Source organism: Varanus komodoensis, unplaced genomic scaffold (genome assembly GCF_004798865.1).
Source record: "Varanus komodoensis strain SLA01 unplaced genomic scaffold, ASM479886v1 scaffold34_1, whole genome shotgun sequence".
NCBI lineage: Eukaryota > Metazoa > Chordata > Lepidosauria > Squamata > Varanidae > Varanus > Varanus komodoensis.
Window position 1 is genome coordinate 5,688,562 of NW_025335854.1, and position 18,599 is coordinate 5,707,160.

Here is an 18,599-nt window from a genome sequence, read left to right on the forward strand (position 1 = left end):
TAATTCCAGATAAGGTTTTATCTATCGCCCTGGAATGGAAACAGCCCCTCTCGCCTGGTACCTGGTGCAACGAAGTAGATGGGAAAAGGTGCTTCTGAGATGACAGATATTTCTTGCGTCTCGGTGCGCCACTGCACTGCAACTTCGGAGCCATCTCGTTGTTCGGCGTGCCAGGCTTCTTCTCCTGAGAGCCACAAGGAGAAGTGATCATGCATTCAGGAAAAACGAGTTCACGGTAATTAAGGAAACACCCACTGCTGTTTTGAGATACTTGCGTGTTAACTTGCTTTGGCCAACTTGGAAGTAAGAGGAGCAGATGCCACCAGATGCTCGGAAATGTTTGCCATGGGGAAAGTGCCATGGTGCCCCCAACTGAAACCTGCGAAAATCCTGTTTCAGGAGCACCAAAGGGTCTAGCTAGACATAAGTGGAGCGGGCGTGTTTTTGCTTGTGCTGCTGCCTTGCCCATGCATAAACCTGGCCGAATTTTAGCAAATAAAGGGGTGGGATGAAAGGCAGGTTGCTTAACTATAGCTGTGGTTCTCTGAGCGGTCACCTGTACATTCACACATACGGGATCTGTACCTTCCCGTTAGGGAAGCTCCTACAGCAGAGCAGTTCTGGGTGGGAAATGGTCTCCGCTTGTTCCCGACAAGGACAGAAAGCAACGCACGGAAACACCCGATCTCGGTATCAACAGCCAGTCCAATGAAAGCATGACACTGACGGGGGTGGGGGGGCTAGGAGGGCTGTGTGAATGCACAGGGTTACACCTGCATGGAAGCAACCTGTCTTCCCTCTTGGTGGTCCCTCTGGGGACACGGGTGAATCGCAGGCCTAATTACCAGCAACAGGCGATCTCGTCAGCGAAGGACGGAGGAGAGAAGCACACAACTGCACTGGCTTGTACGTCAACAGGGCAGTGCGCAGCACAACTCGGCAGAGCCAAGTTGCCGCCTCACCTAATGGAGGTAAGGTGACCCCTCTCTCAAATGCGAAGAGTTTGGCAGTGCCCCGGGAGGGTCCAGTCTGCCTGGAGCAGTTAGTTCAAGCCCCTCTGTTTGATGGGCCAAGTGATGCTAGGAATCACTCGCGAGACAAAATGGAGCAAGGGGACCGGGAAATGCTCGCTTTTTCCCTGTGCGGCAAGCAAAAAGACGACTGAAAAGGCCAAACGGTTCGGTCCATGCCTTGTGGAAGGATGGGGACCAAGGAACATCAAGGGCATGCAAGAGGGGGGGCCCACAAAAGCAGTAATTATCTTCTGGAGGGCGGGCCCCTTGTAGCACCGGCTCCCCCCGGGAGGTGAGTGTTCTAGGAACCCACCTGCAGGAGTGCACCCAGCCAGGCTGTTGCGCAGGGTCGCATTCGGCCCCAGTGAGGTTTTTAGGAGACCCTTCCAACATGTCCGCCTATTTCGTGACGGCGGATTCCATGTGTGGAGGGGACATTTTGTTTCTGACCAAAAAATGGCATGACCCTTGTGCCCCACCCTCCTTTTTCATCCAATCTTGCCCGTGCAACTTTTTTTGTTTCCCTGGATGAAAAAAGTCCTCAAAGGGAAACATTTTGCCAATGTAAAAGAGGAGAAACAAAAAACGGAAGAAGCACTAAAAGGCATCAAAATCGACTCCTTCGAAACCTGCTTTGAGCAGTGGAAAAAAGTCTCGATAGGTGTATCGCATCAAACAGAGAGTACTCTGAAGGTGACTGAAGTTTGAACAGGTAAAAATAAATACACGGTTTTTAATAAATTCCTAGTTTTTTGGGGTCCCCCTCAAACGATAGTTTCTAGCAGGAGATGGGAAAAGCAAATGCTGGGTTTAGGCGGAAAGTAGGAATGACTTCCAGCATGTCCTGATGAAAAACAAGGCGCAGGGCTTCTACCCACCGGGCAGAGGGGTTGCTGGCACGGAAGGTTCATGTGACAGGTATAAGGAATGCCACCTCCCAAGAGAGGAGATGCAAGACCGGGCTGGCCAATGGCTCAAGTGGTTTTGCAGGCAAACCCTTCAAAACTACTGAAAGGCTTTAAGGCAAGTATGGTGCACTAGGCTGCGGATTTCCCAAAGGCATTATTGAGCCGAAGGATGTGAAAGCAGCGACTGTTCCTGGAGAGCCTGCAGCGGGATGGACACGAAGAGGCAATACTGCCAAGCCCTTCTGGGGCACACGTCAAAATGTCTGGAGCAGGGATGGATTTAGTCCACATGCTACTTAACTCCGAATTAAGCTCTTAATCTTATGCGTGCTGAGACAAAGAAGTCCATACTGGCTGCAGAACACGGAAAGCTGCACAGCACCCGTAAGAGACCTAAGATGCAAGGCTGACGTTGCAAAGTCACTGGGTTTTATGAAGCTTCTCTCACCTTCCCACCTGCCTGCCTGCTTTATTTAAGGAAAAGTACAGCTCACTAAGGTGCATGTACATGTGTTTTAGACTTCGAATTACTCAACAAATTAAATGCACCGGAACATAGCAACGCCAGACTAATTTGGTACCAGCTGTTCTATTCTTGTTGTCAACTGATATTTTATCTTGATATCCTGATTCATTTTCTGGAACACTAAGTTCATGACATCATAGTGCATTTCGATATTTTTTTTAATACATGGCAATAAATTGTTTTTGTGTTTCGTGGCTGGCATGGCTCAGGGCATGTCTTCGTGTGAGACGGAAGCATGCATTTACCGATTTGGAAGCTAGAGGTAATTCTGGCGATACTGTATCCAACAGCATTGGAACAAACGGATGAATGCCCGAAGCAGAAGCAAGGAGTACATCCTCTAGGGCTGGCAGAGTCCAGGTTAAAGAAGCCCGGTTTGCACCTAAAAACAAAACAAAAATGGACGTTTCTAATCCCACTCACACCACTGCTGCACAAATAATCACTTTTAGCAAAGTCTCTGTTGTTGTTGTTGTTGTTGTTTACCCTTCATGACCCCATGGGCAACACTCCTCCAGGGCTTCCTGTCCTCCACCATCCCCCAGTGTCCACTTAAGCTCACTCCGACTGCTTAATGCCCACCGCCCCAGTGACCCCATCCAGCCACCTCATCCTCTGACCTATCGCGACCCCATGGACAACATTCCTCCAGGCTCTCCTGTCCTCCACCATCCCCAGAGTCCACCCAAGCTCACACCCACCGCCCCAGGGACCCCATCCAGCCACCTCATCCTCTGCCGCCCCTTCTCCTTTTGCCTCCAATCGTTCCCAGCATCAGGCTCTTCTCCAGTGAAAAGTCTCGTTATATTAGGCCAAACCCACAATGCATGGCGCAACCCTGCCAGACTACTGTTTCCGTTAAACAAAGCCACGCTTCCTTTCATGGAAAGCCTTAAAAAGTTCCAAGAAGGAACCAAGCCAAAGCAGAACCCATCCTGCTTTTGAGGGGTGGCAGACAGAACGCTGGACACTGAATAGGACGGCCTGGGTTCAAATCCTTGCTCGGAATGGCGCCTCCATTCAGGTTACAATGGTCTTTGCCATGGGGCAGTGGCCCCACCTGGATGCAAGTGCATACACGGGGACATCCAAAGACACGAGTCTGTCACAGGTAGTTAAATTCATTCAGTGAGTCTGCAAAGACCGCAGAGCGATGGCAACAATCTTTTTCGCAAGCGGGACTGCCAGATCCAGGCTTGCTTCCCTCAGCAAGGCGGCAAAGGCCAGGACCGTTGCGGGAGTTCGACCGTGTGTGCGCGGGCACGGACAGATCTGTGCTGAGAAAGGAAAACTGCCGGGGCCGCACGTAGTCCCCTGAGCCGATCAGCAAATTCTACCTAGCAGCCCCTCAACTGCCAGCGTAGCCTCGTTCCAAACACCCGCCCCCCTCCTCCCTCACACATGGGAGCCCCCCGTTTGAGAGTGGCTGCTCTGAGCTCAGTCCAACCCACAAACAGATCGAATCGTCTCGTTCAATGAGTTATAGTGCAGACCCGAGCCATGGAACTACCTTGCAGGATTTTTGCAGGGCTAAAAGGTGTTATCCTGACACCAGCTTCTCTGAAGGCCTTGAATGGTCAAATACCAAAAGGTAATGATAAATTGTTCCGGGCCTGGGCTTAAATCCCGCGATGTAATGCAGCGCCACGTTACCTCTCGCAGTTGAATCCCTCTACGTTTTCTTTGCAGGTGCAACGGCCCGTTTCCGTGTTGCACTCGTCCGTGCTCCCGGCGGGATTGCAGGAACACCGCCTGGATGAGGATAATGAGGCAGAATAAGGGACTGTGCACTCGGACGGCACTTCTGCGCCGGACCTATGGAAGAATTACCCTTACCTGCAACCGGCCTCAGTGAGAGAGTGGAAGCCAGGCTGGCACCGGTCACATTTGTCGCCCATCACACCGGGCTTGCAACTGCACCGTCCGTAGTTGTCACACTGAGTGCTGAGGGAACCTGCAGGAACAGAATGAGAATGAGCAGCCCCTGGAAACAAACAAATCGCACCAGTCTACTGCCCTTACAACGATGCCTTAAAGACCGAAAACAAACATTCTTGGAGCACAACGATATATTAGTGCAATCGTCCTCAAGCACTAACTTGATGAGCATGAAGCAGAATATGTGACAGTACATGATATACAAAGCTCAAAAATCCTTAACTTTTCTAATCCGGCTGGCTGCGACATCCATGTTGCAATTGTTTTTTATTTGCTGCTGTTACCTGAGGTCGTCTCAGATTTACAGATTTGGATAATGCCTTGCGCTTAACAGCCATGCTCAGCTTTTGTAAATTCAAAGCCGTGGCTTCTTTTACGGAGAGGATCCATTCCAGGTTTGGTTCCCCCTTCTTCGTCTGTTTACACCTTTCTCTAGCATGATGGTCTTCCCCAGCGAGTCTTGTCTTCCCATGATGTGCCTGAGGGACAGCCTTATCTGGCCCTTGTAATATTTGCTTCCATGGCAAATTCTGACTTCAACAGATCCAGGGATCCACTTGTTTATCTTCTTGTCATTCCAGGGTGCTCCCTAAAGCTCTCTGCAAGCATCATGTTTTGAATACATCCGTTTCCTTCCTGTCAGCTTTCTGCTTTGTCTAACTCTCATAATAATGTGAAACTACTTACAATTCACAGTTGCGTGGATGCTCTTGCTCTTGGTCCCTAGTGAAATGCCCTTAAACTTGAGGGTCTTTCCTAGTTCGTTCAGTGCTTCCCTTCCGAGTATCCATCTTCAAATTTCTTGGCCACACTTTCCATTTGAATTAATGATGGGACCAAGGTATGCAAAATTCTTCACAATTCCCATTTCCTCATTGTTGGCATTAATGTTGCATAACTCTTTAATATTTAATATTCATATTTAATTAACATTTACTTATCTTGCTTAAATTATATTTAATTGCTTAACATTCATTTTATGCAGTGCTTTTGAAAAGCCAAGAATGCCACATACATTTAATCAATCTGCCAGGAGCACTCTATGGATGACATCAGTCCATGAAGAAAAGCAGCTAGCCCTTTGCTCAGTTGCTACTTTTACACAGGGAGGGGTGTCCCTTTATGGAGAAGCATTTAGTGACAGGAGCGCCAACCTGCAGGGCGAGTCAGATGTGGTCCCGGCAGTGCACACAGCCCGCGTTCGCATCAAGCAAAACTATGGTGGGCCATTACTGTGGGGAGGCAGCATGATGTCTGACTCTCGAGCAGGTTCCCCATCATGGATTGCTTTTCTCAGGCGAGCCACCCTGGAACAAATGGTCTGTCGCAGAGTTCTTCAGCATGGGTTGTCCCCAGGTGACCTCTGGTGACACCTGAGCCCAGCCAGGTGAGATCAACCCCCACTGCTCTTGCATTCTTGGTGCTCTGCCATTCTCCCTCATCCCTTCCTGGCAGCCTCCACCTTTAATTTTTTTTAAATTCCCTGTTTTGCTTTTTTCCCCTCCTTCAACAACCCCAAATTCTGGATTTGGATGACACAAAAGAAAACACGGTCCCTGGGTAGTTTACTAAAGTGGAAGCACATGTTTAGGGTGAGATCCAGCTTTAACGCTTGTTCACATGCGCTCCCAAACCCACAGTTTCTTAGCCATTGGTTGTTCAATTGACCGAACCAGGTCAATGTGTACTAAATATGGATTAGCTCCATTTGCTAACCTGAAAGTTAAAGCCAGATAAATTGCCCCCCAAAGATAGCTGGTATATAACGCAAGGACATTTCCAAAACTAGAATGTATTTGGACAAATTATTTACTTTTCAAAAATGGGTAACATCTGTAATTTAAAGAGATAATGAGTAATTAAAAGCCAAGTTTTCAGTAGGAAAGCAAGACCTGATTCTACCTTTAGGCTCAACAATGATTCTAACAGAACAAAACCTTTATTTTTAAGGAGGATGAAACAAAACAGAATAATTTATCAACAAAGAGCTCACCAAGCCCTTACCATATACAGTCAACATTCTTTAGTCTAGCCTATAATTATTTAGAAACAATTACTCAGACAAAAATACCATCTTAAATCAACACACACGCACTTTAAATATACACTGGCTGCTTGTGTGTCATGGAATATACTGCAGGGTTTTAATGCTCCTTACCCAGCCTTCTAAATTTGCCTCTGAATACTGGAGTAATCAACCTTCACCGTTGTACTGGACATACTTGGGACAAAGATAAAATAGGAGTCACACCAGGTCGGTGGAGGAACACACACTGCAACTTAAATTGGGGCTTAAGTTTGGTACCTCCATTTGTGAGTAAATTTGTTATCAACAGGAATGCAGCTTTTCTTACAATGTTTTAAACACACAATTGTATGTATAAATATTATACTAATGCTCAAGTACAAAACGCTGAAGGAGATCCCATAGCGACCCAGACAAAGGACAGGCCCACACAACACAGTAACCCACCCTGTGAATAAACAGCATCGTGTGGACTGTTCAGAGAACAGCAGACACCTGGATTCACCCTGGGTTGTTTTCCCCAGCTTTCCCTGCAGCTCTTCAGCCTTTTTTCCAGTTCCTGCACAGTAGAACCTGTCTTATCTCCCCTTCCATAGTCTGATTGTGACCCCATTTTTTATTTGCTGGCTTGTTTTTCCTGGATCCCCAAGCTGCCGCCAGGGACTGGAATCTCACTGCTGTTTGCAGCTTCTTGGCCATTTTTGAGAAGGTGGGACAAGAGTGTGGCCAGCTGAGATGGCTCTCAGTTATTGATCTTTATGGGTGCACGTGTACGGCTCCCCTAAATGCAGGGTTTTGCCTGGCCAATGCCCTAGCAAGCATCTCCTGCGACCTCAGGTCTGTCCTTTTAATGAAGCTGACTTTTGGCTCACGTGCGATCTAGTGGGTACATCTTACAGACCAATACTGAGTAGCTACGCGAAGAATCCAGGTCCCCGCGGCTTTTCAACAGGCGCTGGTGTTTGGCAGCGAAGCAACGAGCACGGTTCAGCACCCCTTCCACTCACCGATGGGGTTGCAGTTGCAGGGCAGGCAGGATTCCTCGCTTCCGAGGCGGTAGAAGTTCTCTCGGCACCTCTCGCAGCTCGGCCCGTCGGTGTTGCCGTAGCAGCCCGTGCAATGGCCGCCGTGGCCCGTGGAGCGGTACAGCTCCGGATCGAAGTAGCACTCCTGCGATCGGCCGTTGCAATTGCAGGCTGTGGGCGAGGAAGAACCGCAAGTTTGTGAAACAGGCTGCGAAGTGCATCTCCCTTCCTGCTTGCCAGCCCCTCGCCACTAAAGTCTGTAATGCTTCAAGATCAGAAACTCAGTCTGGGCATGCAGAGTAATACGAAGAGGTAGAGGATGCCGGGGAGGGATAATCGAAGAGGCCAGAAAATTAAGCCATTGTTCCTGCATGCTGGAAGATGGGGCAGTACTTTGCTCCCTCAGATAAGGCTTCGTCTTTAGCATAAAGGAACAAAGAATCGTTCTGTGCAATTCTCCTTTGGGTTCCGCTTAAAAAATTAAGGAAGAAAATGCAGCTGTGTTGCTGTGGCTCCCCTTTTTCCATTCACAGCGACACCACCAGTATCCTGGGAAGGGAATATGAGTGATGCTTCCGGGCTGGAACATGAGAGTCCTCCGTTGGCTACAGCGGAGCTCTTTGGCAGGCGATTATTTGGTTTTAGACTATCGAATGGAGAGGCAAACCCTGAAGGACCAGCTTCCACAACAGCGCCTGGTATTCCAAGGCGCTCTCCCATCCAAGCATTAACCAGGACTGCTCCTGCTTAGCTTCCAGGGTCGGACTAGATCAGACGTGTCCAGGAATGGACACAGGCAGCCTGCTTGGCCTATCGATTCCCATGAAAGCTCAAGCAGAGGTGGAGCACTCTTGAAAAGCGCTGGCTTTGGTAGAGCTCTCCTCTTGCATGCACTCCCGTTTCTTAAGCACAAACCAAAGGGCTGAGATGTGAATCCTGTGCAGGTTTCTTAGGCTGCAAGGGAAGGACGCCCTCTGCTAAAGGAAATGGGGGTGATCACTGGGGTGCTGAGGGCCACCCTAAGAGCTTGGACTGAGCTCGCAAGCTACGGGCTGCCCCTCCATCCTGACAGTCAGGACTAGACACCTGTTGATCCTTGCAGTGTTGCCGGGATGCTCCGGTTAGCAGACTAAGAGCGATGCAATTCCGAGGCGGGGGCTGTCTGTGCACAACAGTGCAATGCCAGAAGAGAATACCCCTAAGCTGGGGTGGCCTTTCCAGCAGGGTGCCCCCTACCTGCGTTGGACCACAGCTCAGCACCCCTCGGCCAGCACGGGCAATGCTGAGCTAGCGCACGGACAAAGCGCAGGGTGGGGCTGCAATATCTCCCCTCTGTGCCCCCCCTCCCCTTGAGATCTGAGGCGGGGGTCCTTCTTTGGGAGCCCTCCCTGAAAGGGATTAGGGCCGTGGTTACCTGGGAGGGCCTTCTCTGTGGTGGCACCCCAATTGTGGAATGTACTCCCCATAGAGGTTCGCCTGGTGCCAATGCCTTTTTCCTTTTGGCGCCAGGCACAAAACTTTTTATGCTCCCGTTATTTTAATGTTCAATTGGTTTTAATTGTAAATTTTATCGTGAATGGCTGGATGCTGTGCCATTTTTATCTGTGCTTGTTGTAAACCGTCCCGAGACGTTAGTAATGGGACGGTCTAGAAAAGCTTTGGATCAATAAACGAAGAGGGAGTGGCTAGATTTCCACCCGGCTGGTTTTCCAGCTGTGCGTGAGTTCCTGTCCTTCCCACAGCCCTCCCACACAGCTCGGCTGCTCTCTGGCACGCAAACTGCGGCGAACGATAACGTGGGACCAGCTTTCTGCAGCTGCATCCTGTGAGAGAGAGGAAAAAGCGTTGCGGCTTTCCTTACAGCAGACAGCTCTAATTGCTCATGCCTCGGACGTGAAGCAGAGCAAGAGCTACCAGACACCCGTTTTGCCAGGCTTTCAACTCAAGTCACGGACTCAGACGGATGGCCAAGAGCTCGTGGCACACGCAGAGTGCAGGCTGGAGGGAAGATGCCCCTTGCCTCTCTCCATCTTATGAGCTAGGGGTTCTTGCACTGTGTGCCAGGCACTCTCATGTAAAAAGGGAGGCCTAAACGTAAGGTTTTGGGAATTAAGTCATTCAGATGGATGCACGCCCTCTTTCTTTCCCTGCAGAACTTGACACAGGTCTCCTGCGTTTATGTTATGCATCCTAGCCAAGGAGATTACTCCGCAGTAAGAGAATACTCTTACTTTCATGTCCATACTGCCTGTAGCTGAAGCTCTCGACCGAGCTCATTCCGTCCACCAAGCTCAATTAGCGGTCCCCAGGTTGAGCCTGAGTGCAGGCACTCGTCTCCTGACCTACGCCGCCAATGCCAGCAAACCCGCCATCTGAAGTGGAGGGCAATCCAATGAGCAGGATTCCAGCCTAGACGCATTACAGTCTTCCCAGTAGCTACTGTAGGAGCAATTTCCTGGTTAGAGAAGCCAAAGGGTTTCCTGCCCAGAATTGTAACGGCCAGGAAGCGAGGCTTCTTGGCATAGCTCCCTGGTGCGCCTCCAGGACCAGCCATAGCAGAATAACATAAACAAAGTAAGGGTCAAACCTGTTGCCTCAACGGTCTTACTGCATGCAGGTTGCAGAATTCTATTCTTGTGATTGCAGAATCTGGGTCACCCCGGCACTGATAGTTTCTCTACATATTTTGGCACAGAGAGTACAGACTCCTGGGCATAATTAGTCAAGCCCTATTCGAAATCAGTAATGCACAAATAAATTTCCCCCCTTGCATTTAGGGAAAACAGCTCCGTATGCCAACAATAAGCATAGATAACGAGCTAGTGGTAGCTAATATAGTCTGGATTTGAGATATGAACAGAAAAATTACCTAACACTTTGCAGGGTCCAAGAACTTTCTAACACATACCATGTTTCAAGTAATAAGGTGAAACCAAGATACCTGAGGTAGGTTAAAAATATGCTTGGCTGCTGCATTAATAAAGGATGACAGAGGCAGGAAGAGCCAAGCGCTTGCCAGGAGGAAGAAGGAAGGGAACACATTTAATAGCCTTAAAATTGGCTACCACCCACTTGACAGTAGGAGGAGGTGGAAATAATTGGCAGGGGGACGTTTCTTCTCAGACAAAGCCAGATTATTTCAGAACAGCCCCAGCGCACTTACGCAAACACTCGTTGGCACTGTCCGCCGTTGCTCTTCGCCAAGGCCGGTCGTTGTAGAAAGGGAGGCATTTCTCGCAGTCGACCCCAAAGGTGTTGTGCCTGCAACTGCAGGAAAGCTTCCCGTACTCGTTCTGCGCACACTCGCTGGCGTGGCCGTTGCATTTGCACCTGCGGGAGGGACAGGGCTCAGAAGGACAGCACATCTCGCGCCCCACGCAAGCCCCGGCTTCCCACACGGCCACGCACTGAGTCACTCGGGGGCCGGGGAGGGCTCCTGGGGCACAGCGGGCGGCTGCTCCCCCACCAGGGAGGAGTTCTTGCTGCGGGGGAAACGTGTCCGCACAACGAGCCGAGGGGGCGACTTTCCTTCGTCCAAATGACAGCTCTCTCCAAGGCAGGAAGCACTTTCATCAGTGCTGTTTAAAGATGGCTTAGGAGTCCCCTGCTCTAGGAACAGTGAACCGCAGGGTCAGAGCTTGGACCAAGATGGCCTCCATTCCCGGGACAACCAGTCGTGCAACTTCACTGAGCCCGGGGACGGCCGGAGGACAGTCGCCTCCTGCTCTGCTCCACGCATCATCCTGCATTGTATATGCAACGCCAGGAGCATTCAAGGCAGCCTGGTAAGATAGGCAAGGGTTGTATTCTCACAACCAGGCGTGGGAGAAGCAGCGAGCTGGTGCTGAAAAAGCCTCCCCTAAGGGCCGTCGGGGAGGCAAAACTGAGCTTCCTCGCTCACCTGTATTCTCAGCCACTACACCAGCCTTCCCAAAAGGGTGGGCTCTCCAGACGCTTTCGACTACACTGCCCAGCATTCCTGACCATTGACCATGTTGTCTGGGGCTACTGGGGGTTGCAGTCTAAAGCACCGGCAGGCACCTAGATGGGTAAAGCTGTACCATCTTATTGTTAGTGGAAGTAGCACTGCTGCTGCAGAGCTGGCAATTCTGAATTGTCGTCACTCTGTGCCATCCGGTTGCCCCTGCCTCATGGCGATCTTTTGAATGAGAACTCTCCAAAATGTCCCATCCGTGACAGTCCTGCGCATTGCAGTGACCCCATGAGATTCATTTTGCCATCTTGGGAAGGTCACTGGCCTTCTGCCTCAGTTCCCTGTCTGTAAAATGGGAACTCTCGCTCTTCTACCCATTGAATTATGAAGGCAAACAAGGCCGAGATGGTTAAAATACGCGGCCGTGTTTCTAAAGTGGTCTGTAATTGGTTAATAGTGTCACGAGACAATGAGACAGAAGAGACAGGAATGTTCGGACAAGCATGTCCGAGAAGCATTTTTAAAGGTATTGCACCCACTCATCCCTTGCCAGAATCTAATGTTGCCAATTACCCCCATTTTGAGGATTGTGGAAAGTGGGAAGGGGCAGGGCTCTGTATGAAGAGCACCAGAAGATGGGTGGAACATTTCTTCTGTCCCTCAGCTGCTCACTTCCATTCGCTCAAGTATGGACTTGTGTCAGAAAGGAAACAGTATATGAGACAAGCAATGCTGAGATGCATCGGTAGCGAACTCTGGCGGACGCTTCTGCGGTTCGGCCGGGGTGGAGAGTTCAGGAAATATGTGCAAAAACATCTGGATAAAGATGCTTGACTATCTTACAAGGTTGCTGGAAAAGTTATTGATATTTATTGCTTTCGTAGCCCACGTTTTGTCCTGCAAAGACCCCAAGGCAGGTTTGCTTCAGAAGGGTCAACTTGCCTGAAGTCACTCTCTGAGCTTCCCAGCCACACAGCGGTAAAGCCCAGGCCTTGCTTTATTAATAAAGGCTGACATGCAACAACTTTCAAATGCAAACAAAGCTAAAGAAACAGAACACAAGGAGCTGAAATTTCATGAAAGTGCCACCAAATTAGTAAGTCTTTTTTCTTCTCATCTGAACTGTTATACTTGTTCTGAACCACCCTGAGACCTTCTGATATTGGACCATATAGAAATTAAATACATTAAAATCAGTAACAGTCATAATAATCATGATGACAATGAAGATTCAAATGAGCACATATTTTACCTATTGAGAAATCCTCTTTTTCTATGGATAGTAATTTCATAAAATAAAATCAGGACTGTTTCAGTGGGTTGTGTAAGTCCTGTGCAAATAAAGCTAAAAGATGCACTCTGGATGTTGGAATAGTCCTATTAATGATGCATGTTTAGCTGCACAGGTTCATTAGCATATGTTTCTATTATGTCCCAGTTCTGAAATGAACACACAGCAAAAAAAACATACCACAGACAAATGCTGCAAGAGGAAAGCAGCCAGGGCCTTAAGCAAATAATTACGTTTCGTTATTAAAAAGAAGATTAAGTATGATTTATTACGTACCTACCACCCACAGCAAAGTCAGAAATTGCATAATAATAGGACTTGAGGACTTTGGGATCATTAAAAACTTCATCTCCAAAGGTGTTCAGGCGATTGAGGCTCACTCGGATGTCAGTGGCTGTCACCCATTCCTAAAGGGGGAAAATGGAAGTTAAGCCACACCATCCAGGCACGTTATGATCGGACAAGCCACGGCAAACCTGCGCACAAACAGCGCCGCTCTGCCAGCAGAAAGCCGCATTTAAGGGAAGCTTAAGCAAAGGCATGAAGGGAATAAGAGGAGGAGAATGGAGAGCCAGTGTGGTGTAATGGTTAAGAGCGGGGACTGGGACTCAGGTGATCCGGGTTCAAGTCCCTGCTCAGCCACGGAGCCAACTGGGTGACCTTGGGTCAGTCACAGACTCTCAGCCCAACCTATCTCACAGGGTTGTTGTTGTGGGGATAAGATGGAGGAGGCAAATGGTGTAAGCTGCCTTGAGCCCTTTGTAGGAAAAAGGCAGGATATAACTCAAAAAATAAAATAAAAACTAAAAAATAAACTAAAAATAGAATGGGTGGACATTCCTGCCATGGGATTGCACAGTGCAGAGGGAGAAACACGGACGAGCACCAAGAGAGAGAGACAGAGAAGAGAGAGAGCCTTTGCAGATCATAGTTACAAACTTCCAGTGTAGAAATATACAGGTATTTGAAGAGACATTTATAGAGATGAAAACTGTGGGCAACATAGTTTGGATGAACAAGTCGACTTCGAAAAGGGTTTCCTCACAGAGGGTGATCCACACAGTTTAGCCTCCTACTTTCTTTGCATGGTAAACAGGAGGGGAACAAAAAAGAAAAGATTTTCATTAGACCAACTCTTCTCCCTCAAAAGTAACCAAAGAAGAAAACCTCAGAGTGGAGCATTTTACGACCATGCAAGATGCTGAAGCGATTCCCTCTGTTCCTGAGGAACATAATCTTTTATCTTGCCTCCCATCTGAAGAGGATTTCCTCCCTCTCTTAACAAGGACCAAGTGGAGAAGCTTCTAACGTCACTTTTTGCTTTATGTTTGAAATATTTACAGGAATGTCTTGTGAAATGCGTGTGGTCAGAAATATCATCCTGGGTGTATTCCAACGGTCCATTGCTGATCATTACCTAGAGAAATGCAGCCCATCCAACATCAAAATTGTTGTTTTTATAAAGTGAGACAAGAGCTAAAGAATAGCATTTATAAAATTCTAAGTCCACTGTGTATTCCCCAAGAGTTTTGCTTTAAAAGGCCACCTTTGGTTGAAAATCTAGCTAAGAGCTATTTATTGGCGAATCAACATGAGTTTCGACCGGAAAGTGAGGTTTAAAACATGATCTGTGCGAAAGAGATACCAAGAACAAAGCAGACATGCACAACAGAACATCTCTGGAAGGGCAAGGAGAGGAGGAGAGAAGACGATCCACTTTAGATCTCAGCAGCTTTTCATACTAGGCAGAGATGATCAGAGAAAGAAAATAAGCCATCATAGATTATGTTCCTACCTATGTGTGCCAATGGTACACCACCAAATTACTATAATTACCCTCAGCCGGTAGAATCTGGGGGTGGGGAGGCAGTCTGTAGGCTACCCCACAAACCTAGAATCAATTATGGGTTCCTGAATGGTTTGAAGACCCGCCTGGTCCCTTACCTACCTTGACCAGGCTTGGATGACATGACTAACTGTGCCCAGTGAAGTTCATCATGTTAATAGCTGCACAGCATCTTTCAAACCGCTATCCTAGCCTGCCCAGGCAATGGTGAGGGGCTGTGGGAGCTGGAGGACGCCATGTTTGGAGGGCCACCCATTTTGCATCCCCAGTCTGGCCTGCACCTATCAGCAGGGCCTGAACGCAAGAAGAGAGAGAAGCGAATGCACTTAATCTGATGCTTTCTAGTCACAGGACGAGGGATGCATGTAGTGCGCGCACACTGTACCATGGCTCCTGGATGCTTTGCCTTAATTCCAAACTTCCTCTTGTTATTTTTCCCACAGACCCACCGCCACACAATGGAAACAGGCGTAATTGCTCCAAACTGGTTGGCCGCCTCCAACATCCTCCGCTTGCGAAAATAACGACCTGAATTTGACTCTTCTTTTTTTTGGGTGGGGGGTGTTGAAGCCAGCATCCAGGCACAGACTGAATAGTCATCAGTGCAGCCCCCGTGTTTGAAGCACCCGGCGCATTCCCTATTCATTTTATGCAGAACCGTTTTAACCATATTTGATGGTAATTTGGAAAGGAAGCAGGTGGGTCCCCACGGAAAAACAAACACCGCACCAATACAATGCAGCAGTTCTGTTTCCCTTAAAAGGAAGACGTCTCGTTTCCTTATTAGGAGGTGTGAAGTGATGCAAATTTAACAGGGTGGAATCAGCATCAGCGTCTCCATTCAAAGACCGGGAGGCCCTGTGCGGTGGACCAGAAAAGCAACCAGAAGGCCTAATCCCCAAGCTCTTTTCCACTGCGGTTACTAATTATTCCTCACTGTATTCATTGCACGCGTACTCTGGGCAGTCTGCTTGCACTGGTATGTGTCAAGCAAGCATGCCAAGTCGCTTCAGCTAAGCAGGAAAGGCACGGACTTGCAGCCGGATGGGTGACCAGATGTGGAAAAAGAGCAGGGAGGGGGACTTGATGGCCTTCTCAACTCCACCCCACCTCGCCCCACTCCACCATCCCACCCCATCCCTCCAGTTCCCACTGCCCATCCCAGGGCTGCCTTGAGCTGGCGGCCAAAGAGCACAGCACAGAAAGCTCCTGAAGAAGTAGGGTCATGGAGAATCTCACTGATCAAGGCATGGAGCAGACAACCCCTTTGCTCCCCAGGGAAGCATGTGGCTGTGGATTAGGGGCGCATGCAAGTAGGATGGACAAAGGAGCTGACACCCCCCAAGCCCTGCATGTGCACACACACCCTTCCTCCCACCCCTGTGCACACCCACCTCTCTCTCACCTGCACAAATGCCTCCAGAGGAGTGGAATGCAGGCAGGAGAGGGTTAAGTCTCCCCATTTGCATGCAAATATCACCTCCTGCAATCTGGGGAGGGGGGGCTTCCGGCAGGCTGCCAGGAGTGCAGTGTGCATGGGGGAGAGTGCAGGGCTCTTCCTCCCTCCACATGCTCCTCCCCATCATGTGCCCTGCAGCCTGACAAAGAGATGCCACGGCAAATCTTGCAGCAGAAAAGGGGGAAAGGGGGATTTCCTGGGTCCCAATTTGTCTCCAAAGCCCGGAGATGGCCCACATCCGCCGCTTCCACTTTTACTCCACAACCCACCACTGGTCTTTCATAGGTTGTGGGGCGTGATGTGTGAACCCCGACCACTGGGTTGTTCAGGGGCTAAACAACCCAGCATTTGTCTTTTAATCCATGGCTCGCCTTCACATGCAAACAGGCCCAGCGAAATGATCCCCAGGACTGGGCTGCGACGAGCTGAAGCATGGCTGCTATCCATCTCTGTTCTAATCCCAACCCTCCGTACCTGCAGGACAGGACTGTTGTCAAAGTTATAAGCACTGGGCCTCCCCTCCAGCGTTGAAAATGCCACATTCCCTCCCGTGAGCGGAGAGATGTCACTGAATTCATCGGTGCAAAGGGCCTGCTGCTCATCCTCTCCGGTCCTGATAAAGCCCCGATTGGGTTTCTGGTAGGTTTTCTCACAGGATCCGCTGTAGTACTGATAAGGCACCCATGGGCCGTCTTCCCGAGTTCGCTTGTAGATGACAAAGCTCTCTGGCCGGCTGGTGTGGAATTTCAGGCGTACGTATGTAATATCAAAGGCCTTTCCTACAAGGAAGAAAACAGCAAAAAACATTAGATGCAAGGCCAAATAACTGGGTTAGAAAGGGGGAGAAGCTTCTCTTCTTTATTTCCAAGGATATTTTGTGTTTTGCTTATTTTTGGCGTGGTTGCATTTCCCTGAAATGAAAATGCTATATTCTATCCAACCTGCTGCACTCACTGCACTGCAAAGGGGTCAATGTTATCTTTCCCGCCTACCTGGAGCAAAGTAAGAAATGACATTAAGCAATGTGGGGTGCTTTTTCCACAACAAATTGTACGGCAAGGACCTTTCGCATGCCACAGATTTTTCTGGGGCCTATTTTGGGGCAGCCCTGCAAATAAACCCACAAAAGTGATGACCCCGCAGAAATCTCTCCTAGTCCACCAACTCATTTACGCTTGAATGGTCTGAAAAGGACAAAAAACAACACCAGAGCTTTGGGTAGAATTCGGGTCAAGTTAAACATTTGTAGGACCAGTTTCAGTGGGAAAAAGACGCACACGCTTAAATTGTTTGGATGGAACCCATAAACTGCTCATGTTCTGCCTGGAGGGTCCATCACCTTTCTTCTAACTGTACATGTTCACCTGTCCGGTCAACTGGAGGTAACGGGCAACCAGGTGAATGGATTGTTCCAAGCCTGCTGTGGGACCAGCGCTGGACACATGCAGTGCTGCTGGGCCTGATCCGACACCCACATGCACTGAAAATACATCTGGGAGAACACCCCACATTCACACAGCTCTGCACTGCAGGGGAAGATCATAAATGGGGGAGGCGCAGAGTGGACTTGCAGTCAATTGTGTGTTTTCTGGAAGCTTCTCAAGAGGTTCCTCAGCTGGAGATCAGCATGGTGGCTCGGGATGATGGGACATGCACTCCAAGACACCTGGAGGGCGACGGCAGCTCGGGGAAAGCTGTCAACATAGTATTTAATCTTTTTAATGGGCTCTCTCCCGTCCAAAAGGCATGGAGATGAAATACCCAAGCTTATGAGGAATGTCCTCTATGATAAGAGTCAAGTGACAAGGAGGCAACAAGATTTAGGAGGAGGAGGATGAGAAAGCATCCAGCGTTCGTTCGTTCATTCAGTGGTACCAAGGTGAGGAATTCTGCTGTCGTTCCTTGACACGGAGGGACAATTTTAACAGCTCCATGATCTGCATGCGGGGGCGTGAAAGAAAGAAAGAAAGAAAGAAAGAAAGAAAGAAAGAAAGAAAGAAAGAAAGGAAAGAAAGACAGACAGACAGACAGACAGACAGACAGACAGAAAGAAAAGCTCTTTCTGATTTGGAAAGGAAGCAAGCATTCCTGATCCGCAGGGCGCAAGAACAGTGGCACTTCTGTTAAAAGAGACACTTCAAGCTATGTTCAGCAAAGACGCGCTAAACAGCCTTTGCACTATGGCGCATGAACAGGGACGGCGCTCATAGTTGGCAAGTTTTATAATGATGTGGGCTGAGCGGGCAGCCATTCCTCACCCTGGGTGTTTAAGAGGAAGCGCCTCCGTTTTCTGTCAAGACAAACAGCATCTGAAGGACACGCCAACCGGCAGGCAGGCAGGCAAATGTCCTGTGCGCTTCCCTACGGATACGTCCTGGTGGCACCCGGAAGAAGGAACCTGCAGGGCAGCTAAGGACGGCTCAGAGATGGAGCTGCCCCTGGAGTGCCAGAAACCGCTGACATGAATTACATCTCTGGGAAGAGCCTGTTAGGAAAGCTGTGGGCAAAGCACCTTCCTCTCAAGGCTTCTCGGTGGGGAGAGAAGTTCCCAGGATGAGAAGCACAGCTGCCCACCGGCTGCTCTTGTGTCACCCCTGTGGGTTTGCGCACAGGCACGATCTCACCATCACCTG

The 18,599-nt window shown here is 49.2% G+C and overlaps 1 protein-coding gene across 1 annotated transcript in view; it reads right to left on the bottom strand.

Annotated features, from left to right (window-relative positions):
- The window catches only part of LAMC1 (laminin subunit gamma 1), a 128,589-nt gene that overhangs the window by 34,700 nt on the left and 75,290 nt on the right, over nucleotides 1-18,599 (bottom strand). The window contains exons 2-9 of the mRNA XM_044439319.1: nucleotides 16,441-16,745; nucleotides 12,938-13,068; nucleotides 10,600-10,766; nucleotides 7,419-7,607; nucleotides 4,284-4,401; nucleotides 4,101-4,199; nucleotides 2,693-2,829; nucleotides 62-184 (exon numbers count right to left, since the gene is read on the bottom strand). Coding sequence (XP_044295254.1) covers nucleotides 62-184; nucleotides 2,693-2,829; nucleotides 4,101-4,199; nucleotides 4,284-4,401; nucleotides 7,419-7,607; nucleotides 10,600-10,766; nucleotides 12,938-13,068; nucleotides 16,441-16,745 — 1,269 coding nt within the window. The remainder of the gene's footprint in view (nucleotides 1-61; nucleotides 185-2,692; nucleotides 2,830-4,100; nucleotides 4,200-4,283; nucleotides 4,402-7,418; nucleotides 7,608-10,599; nucleotides 10,767-12,937; nucleotides 13,069-16,440; nucleotides 16,746-18,599) is intronic.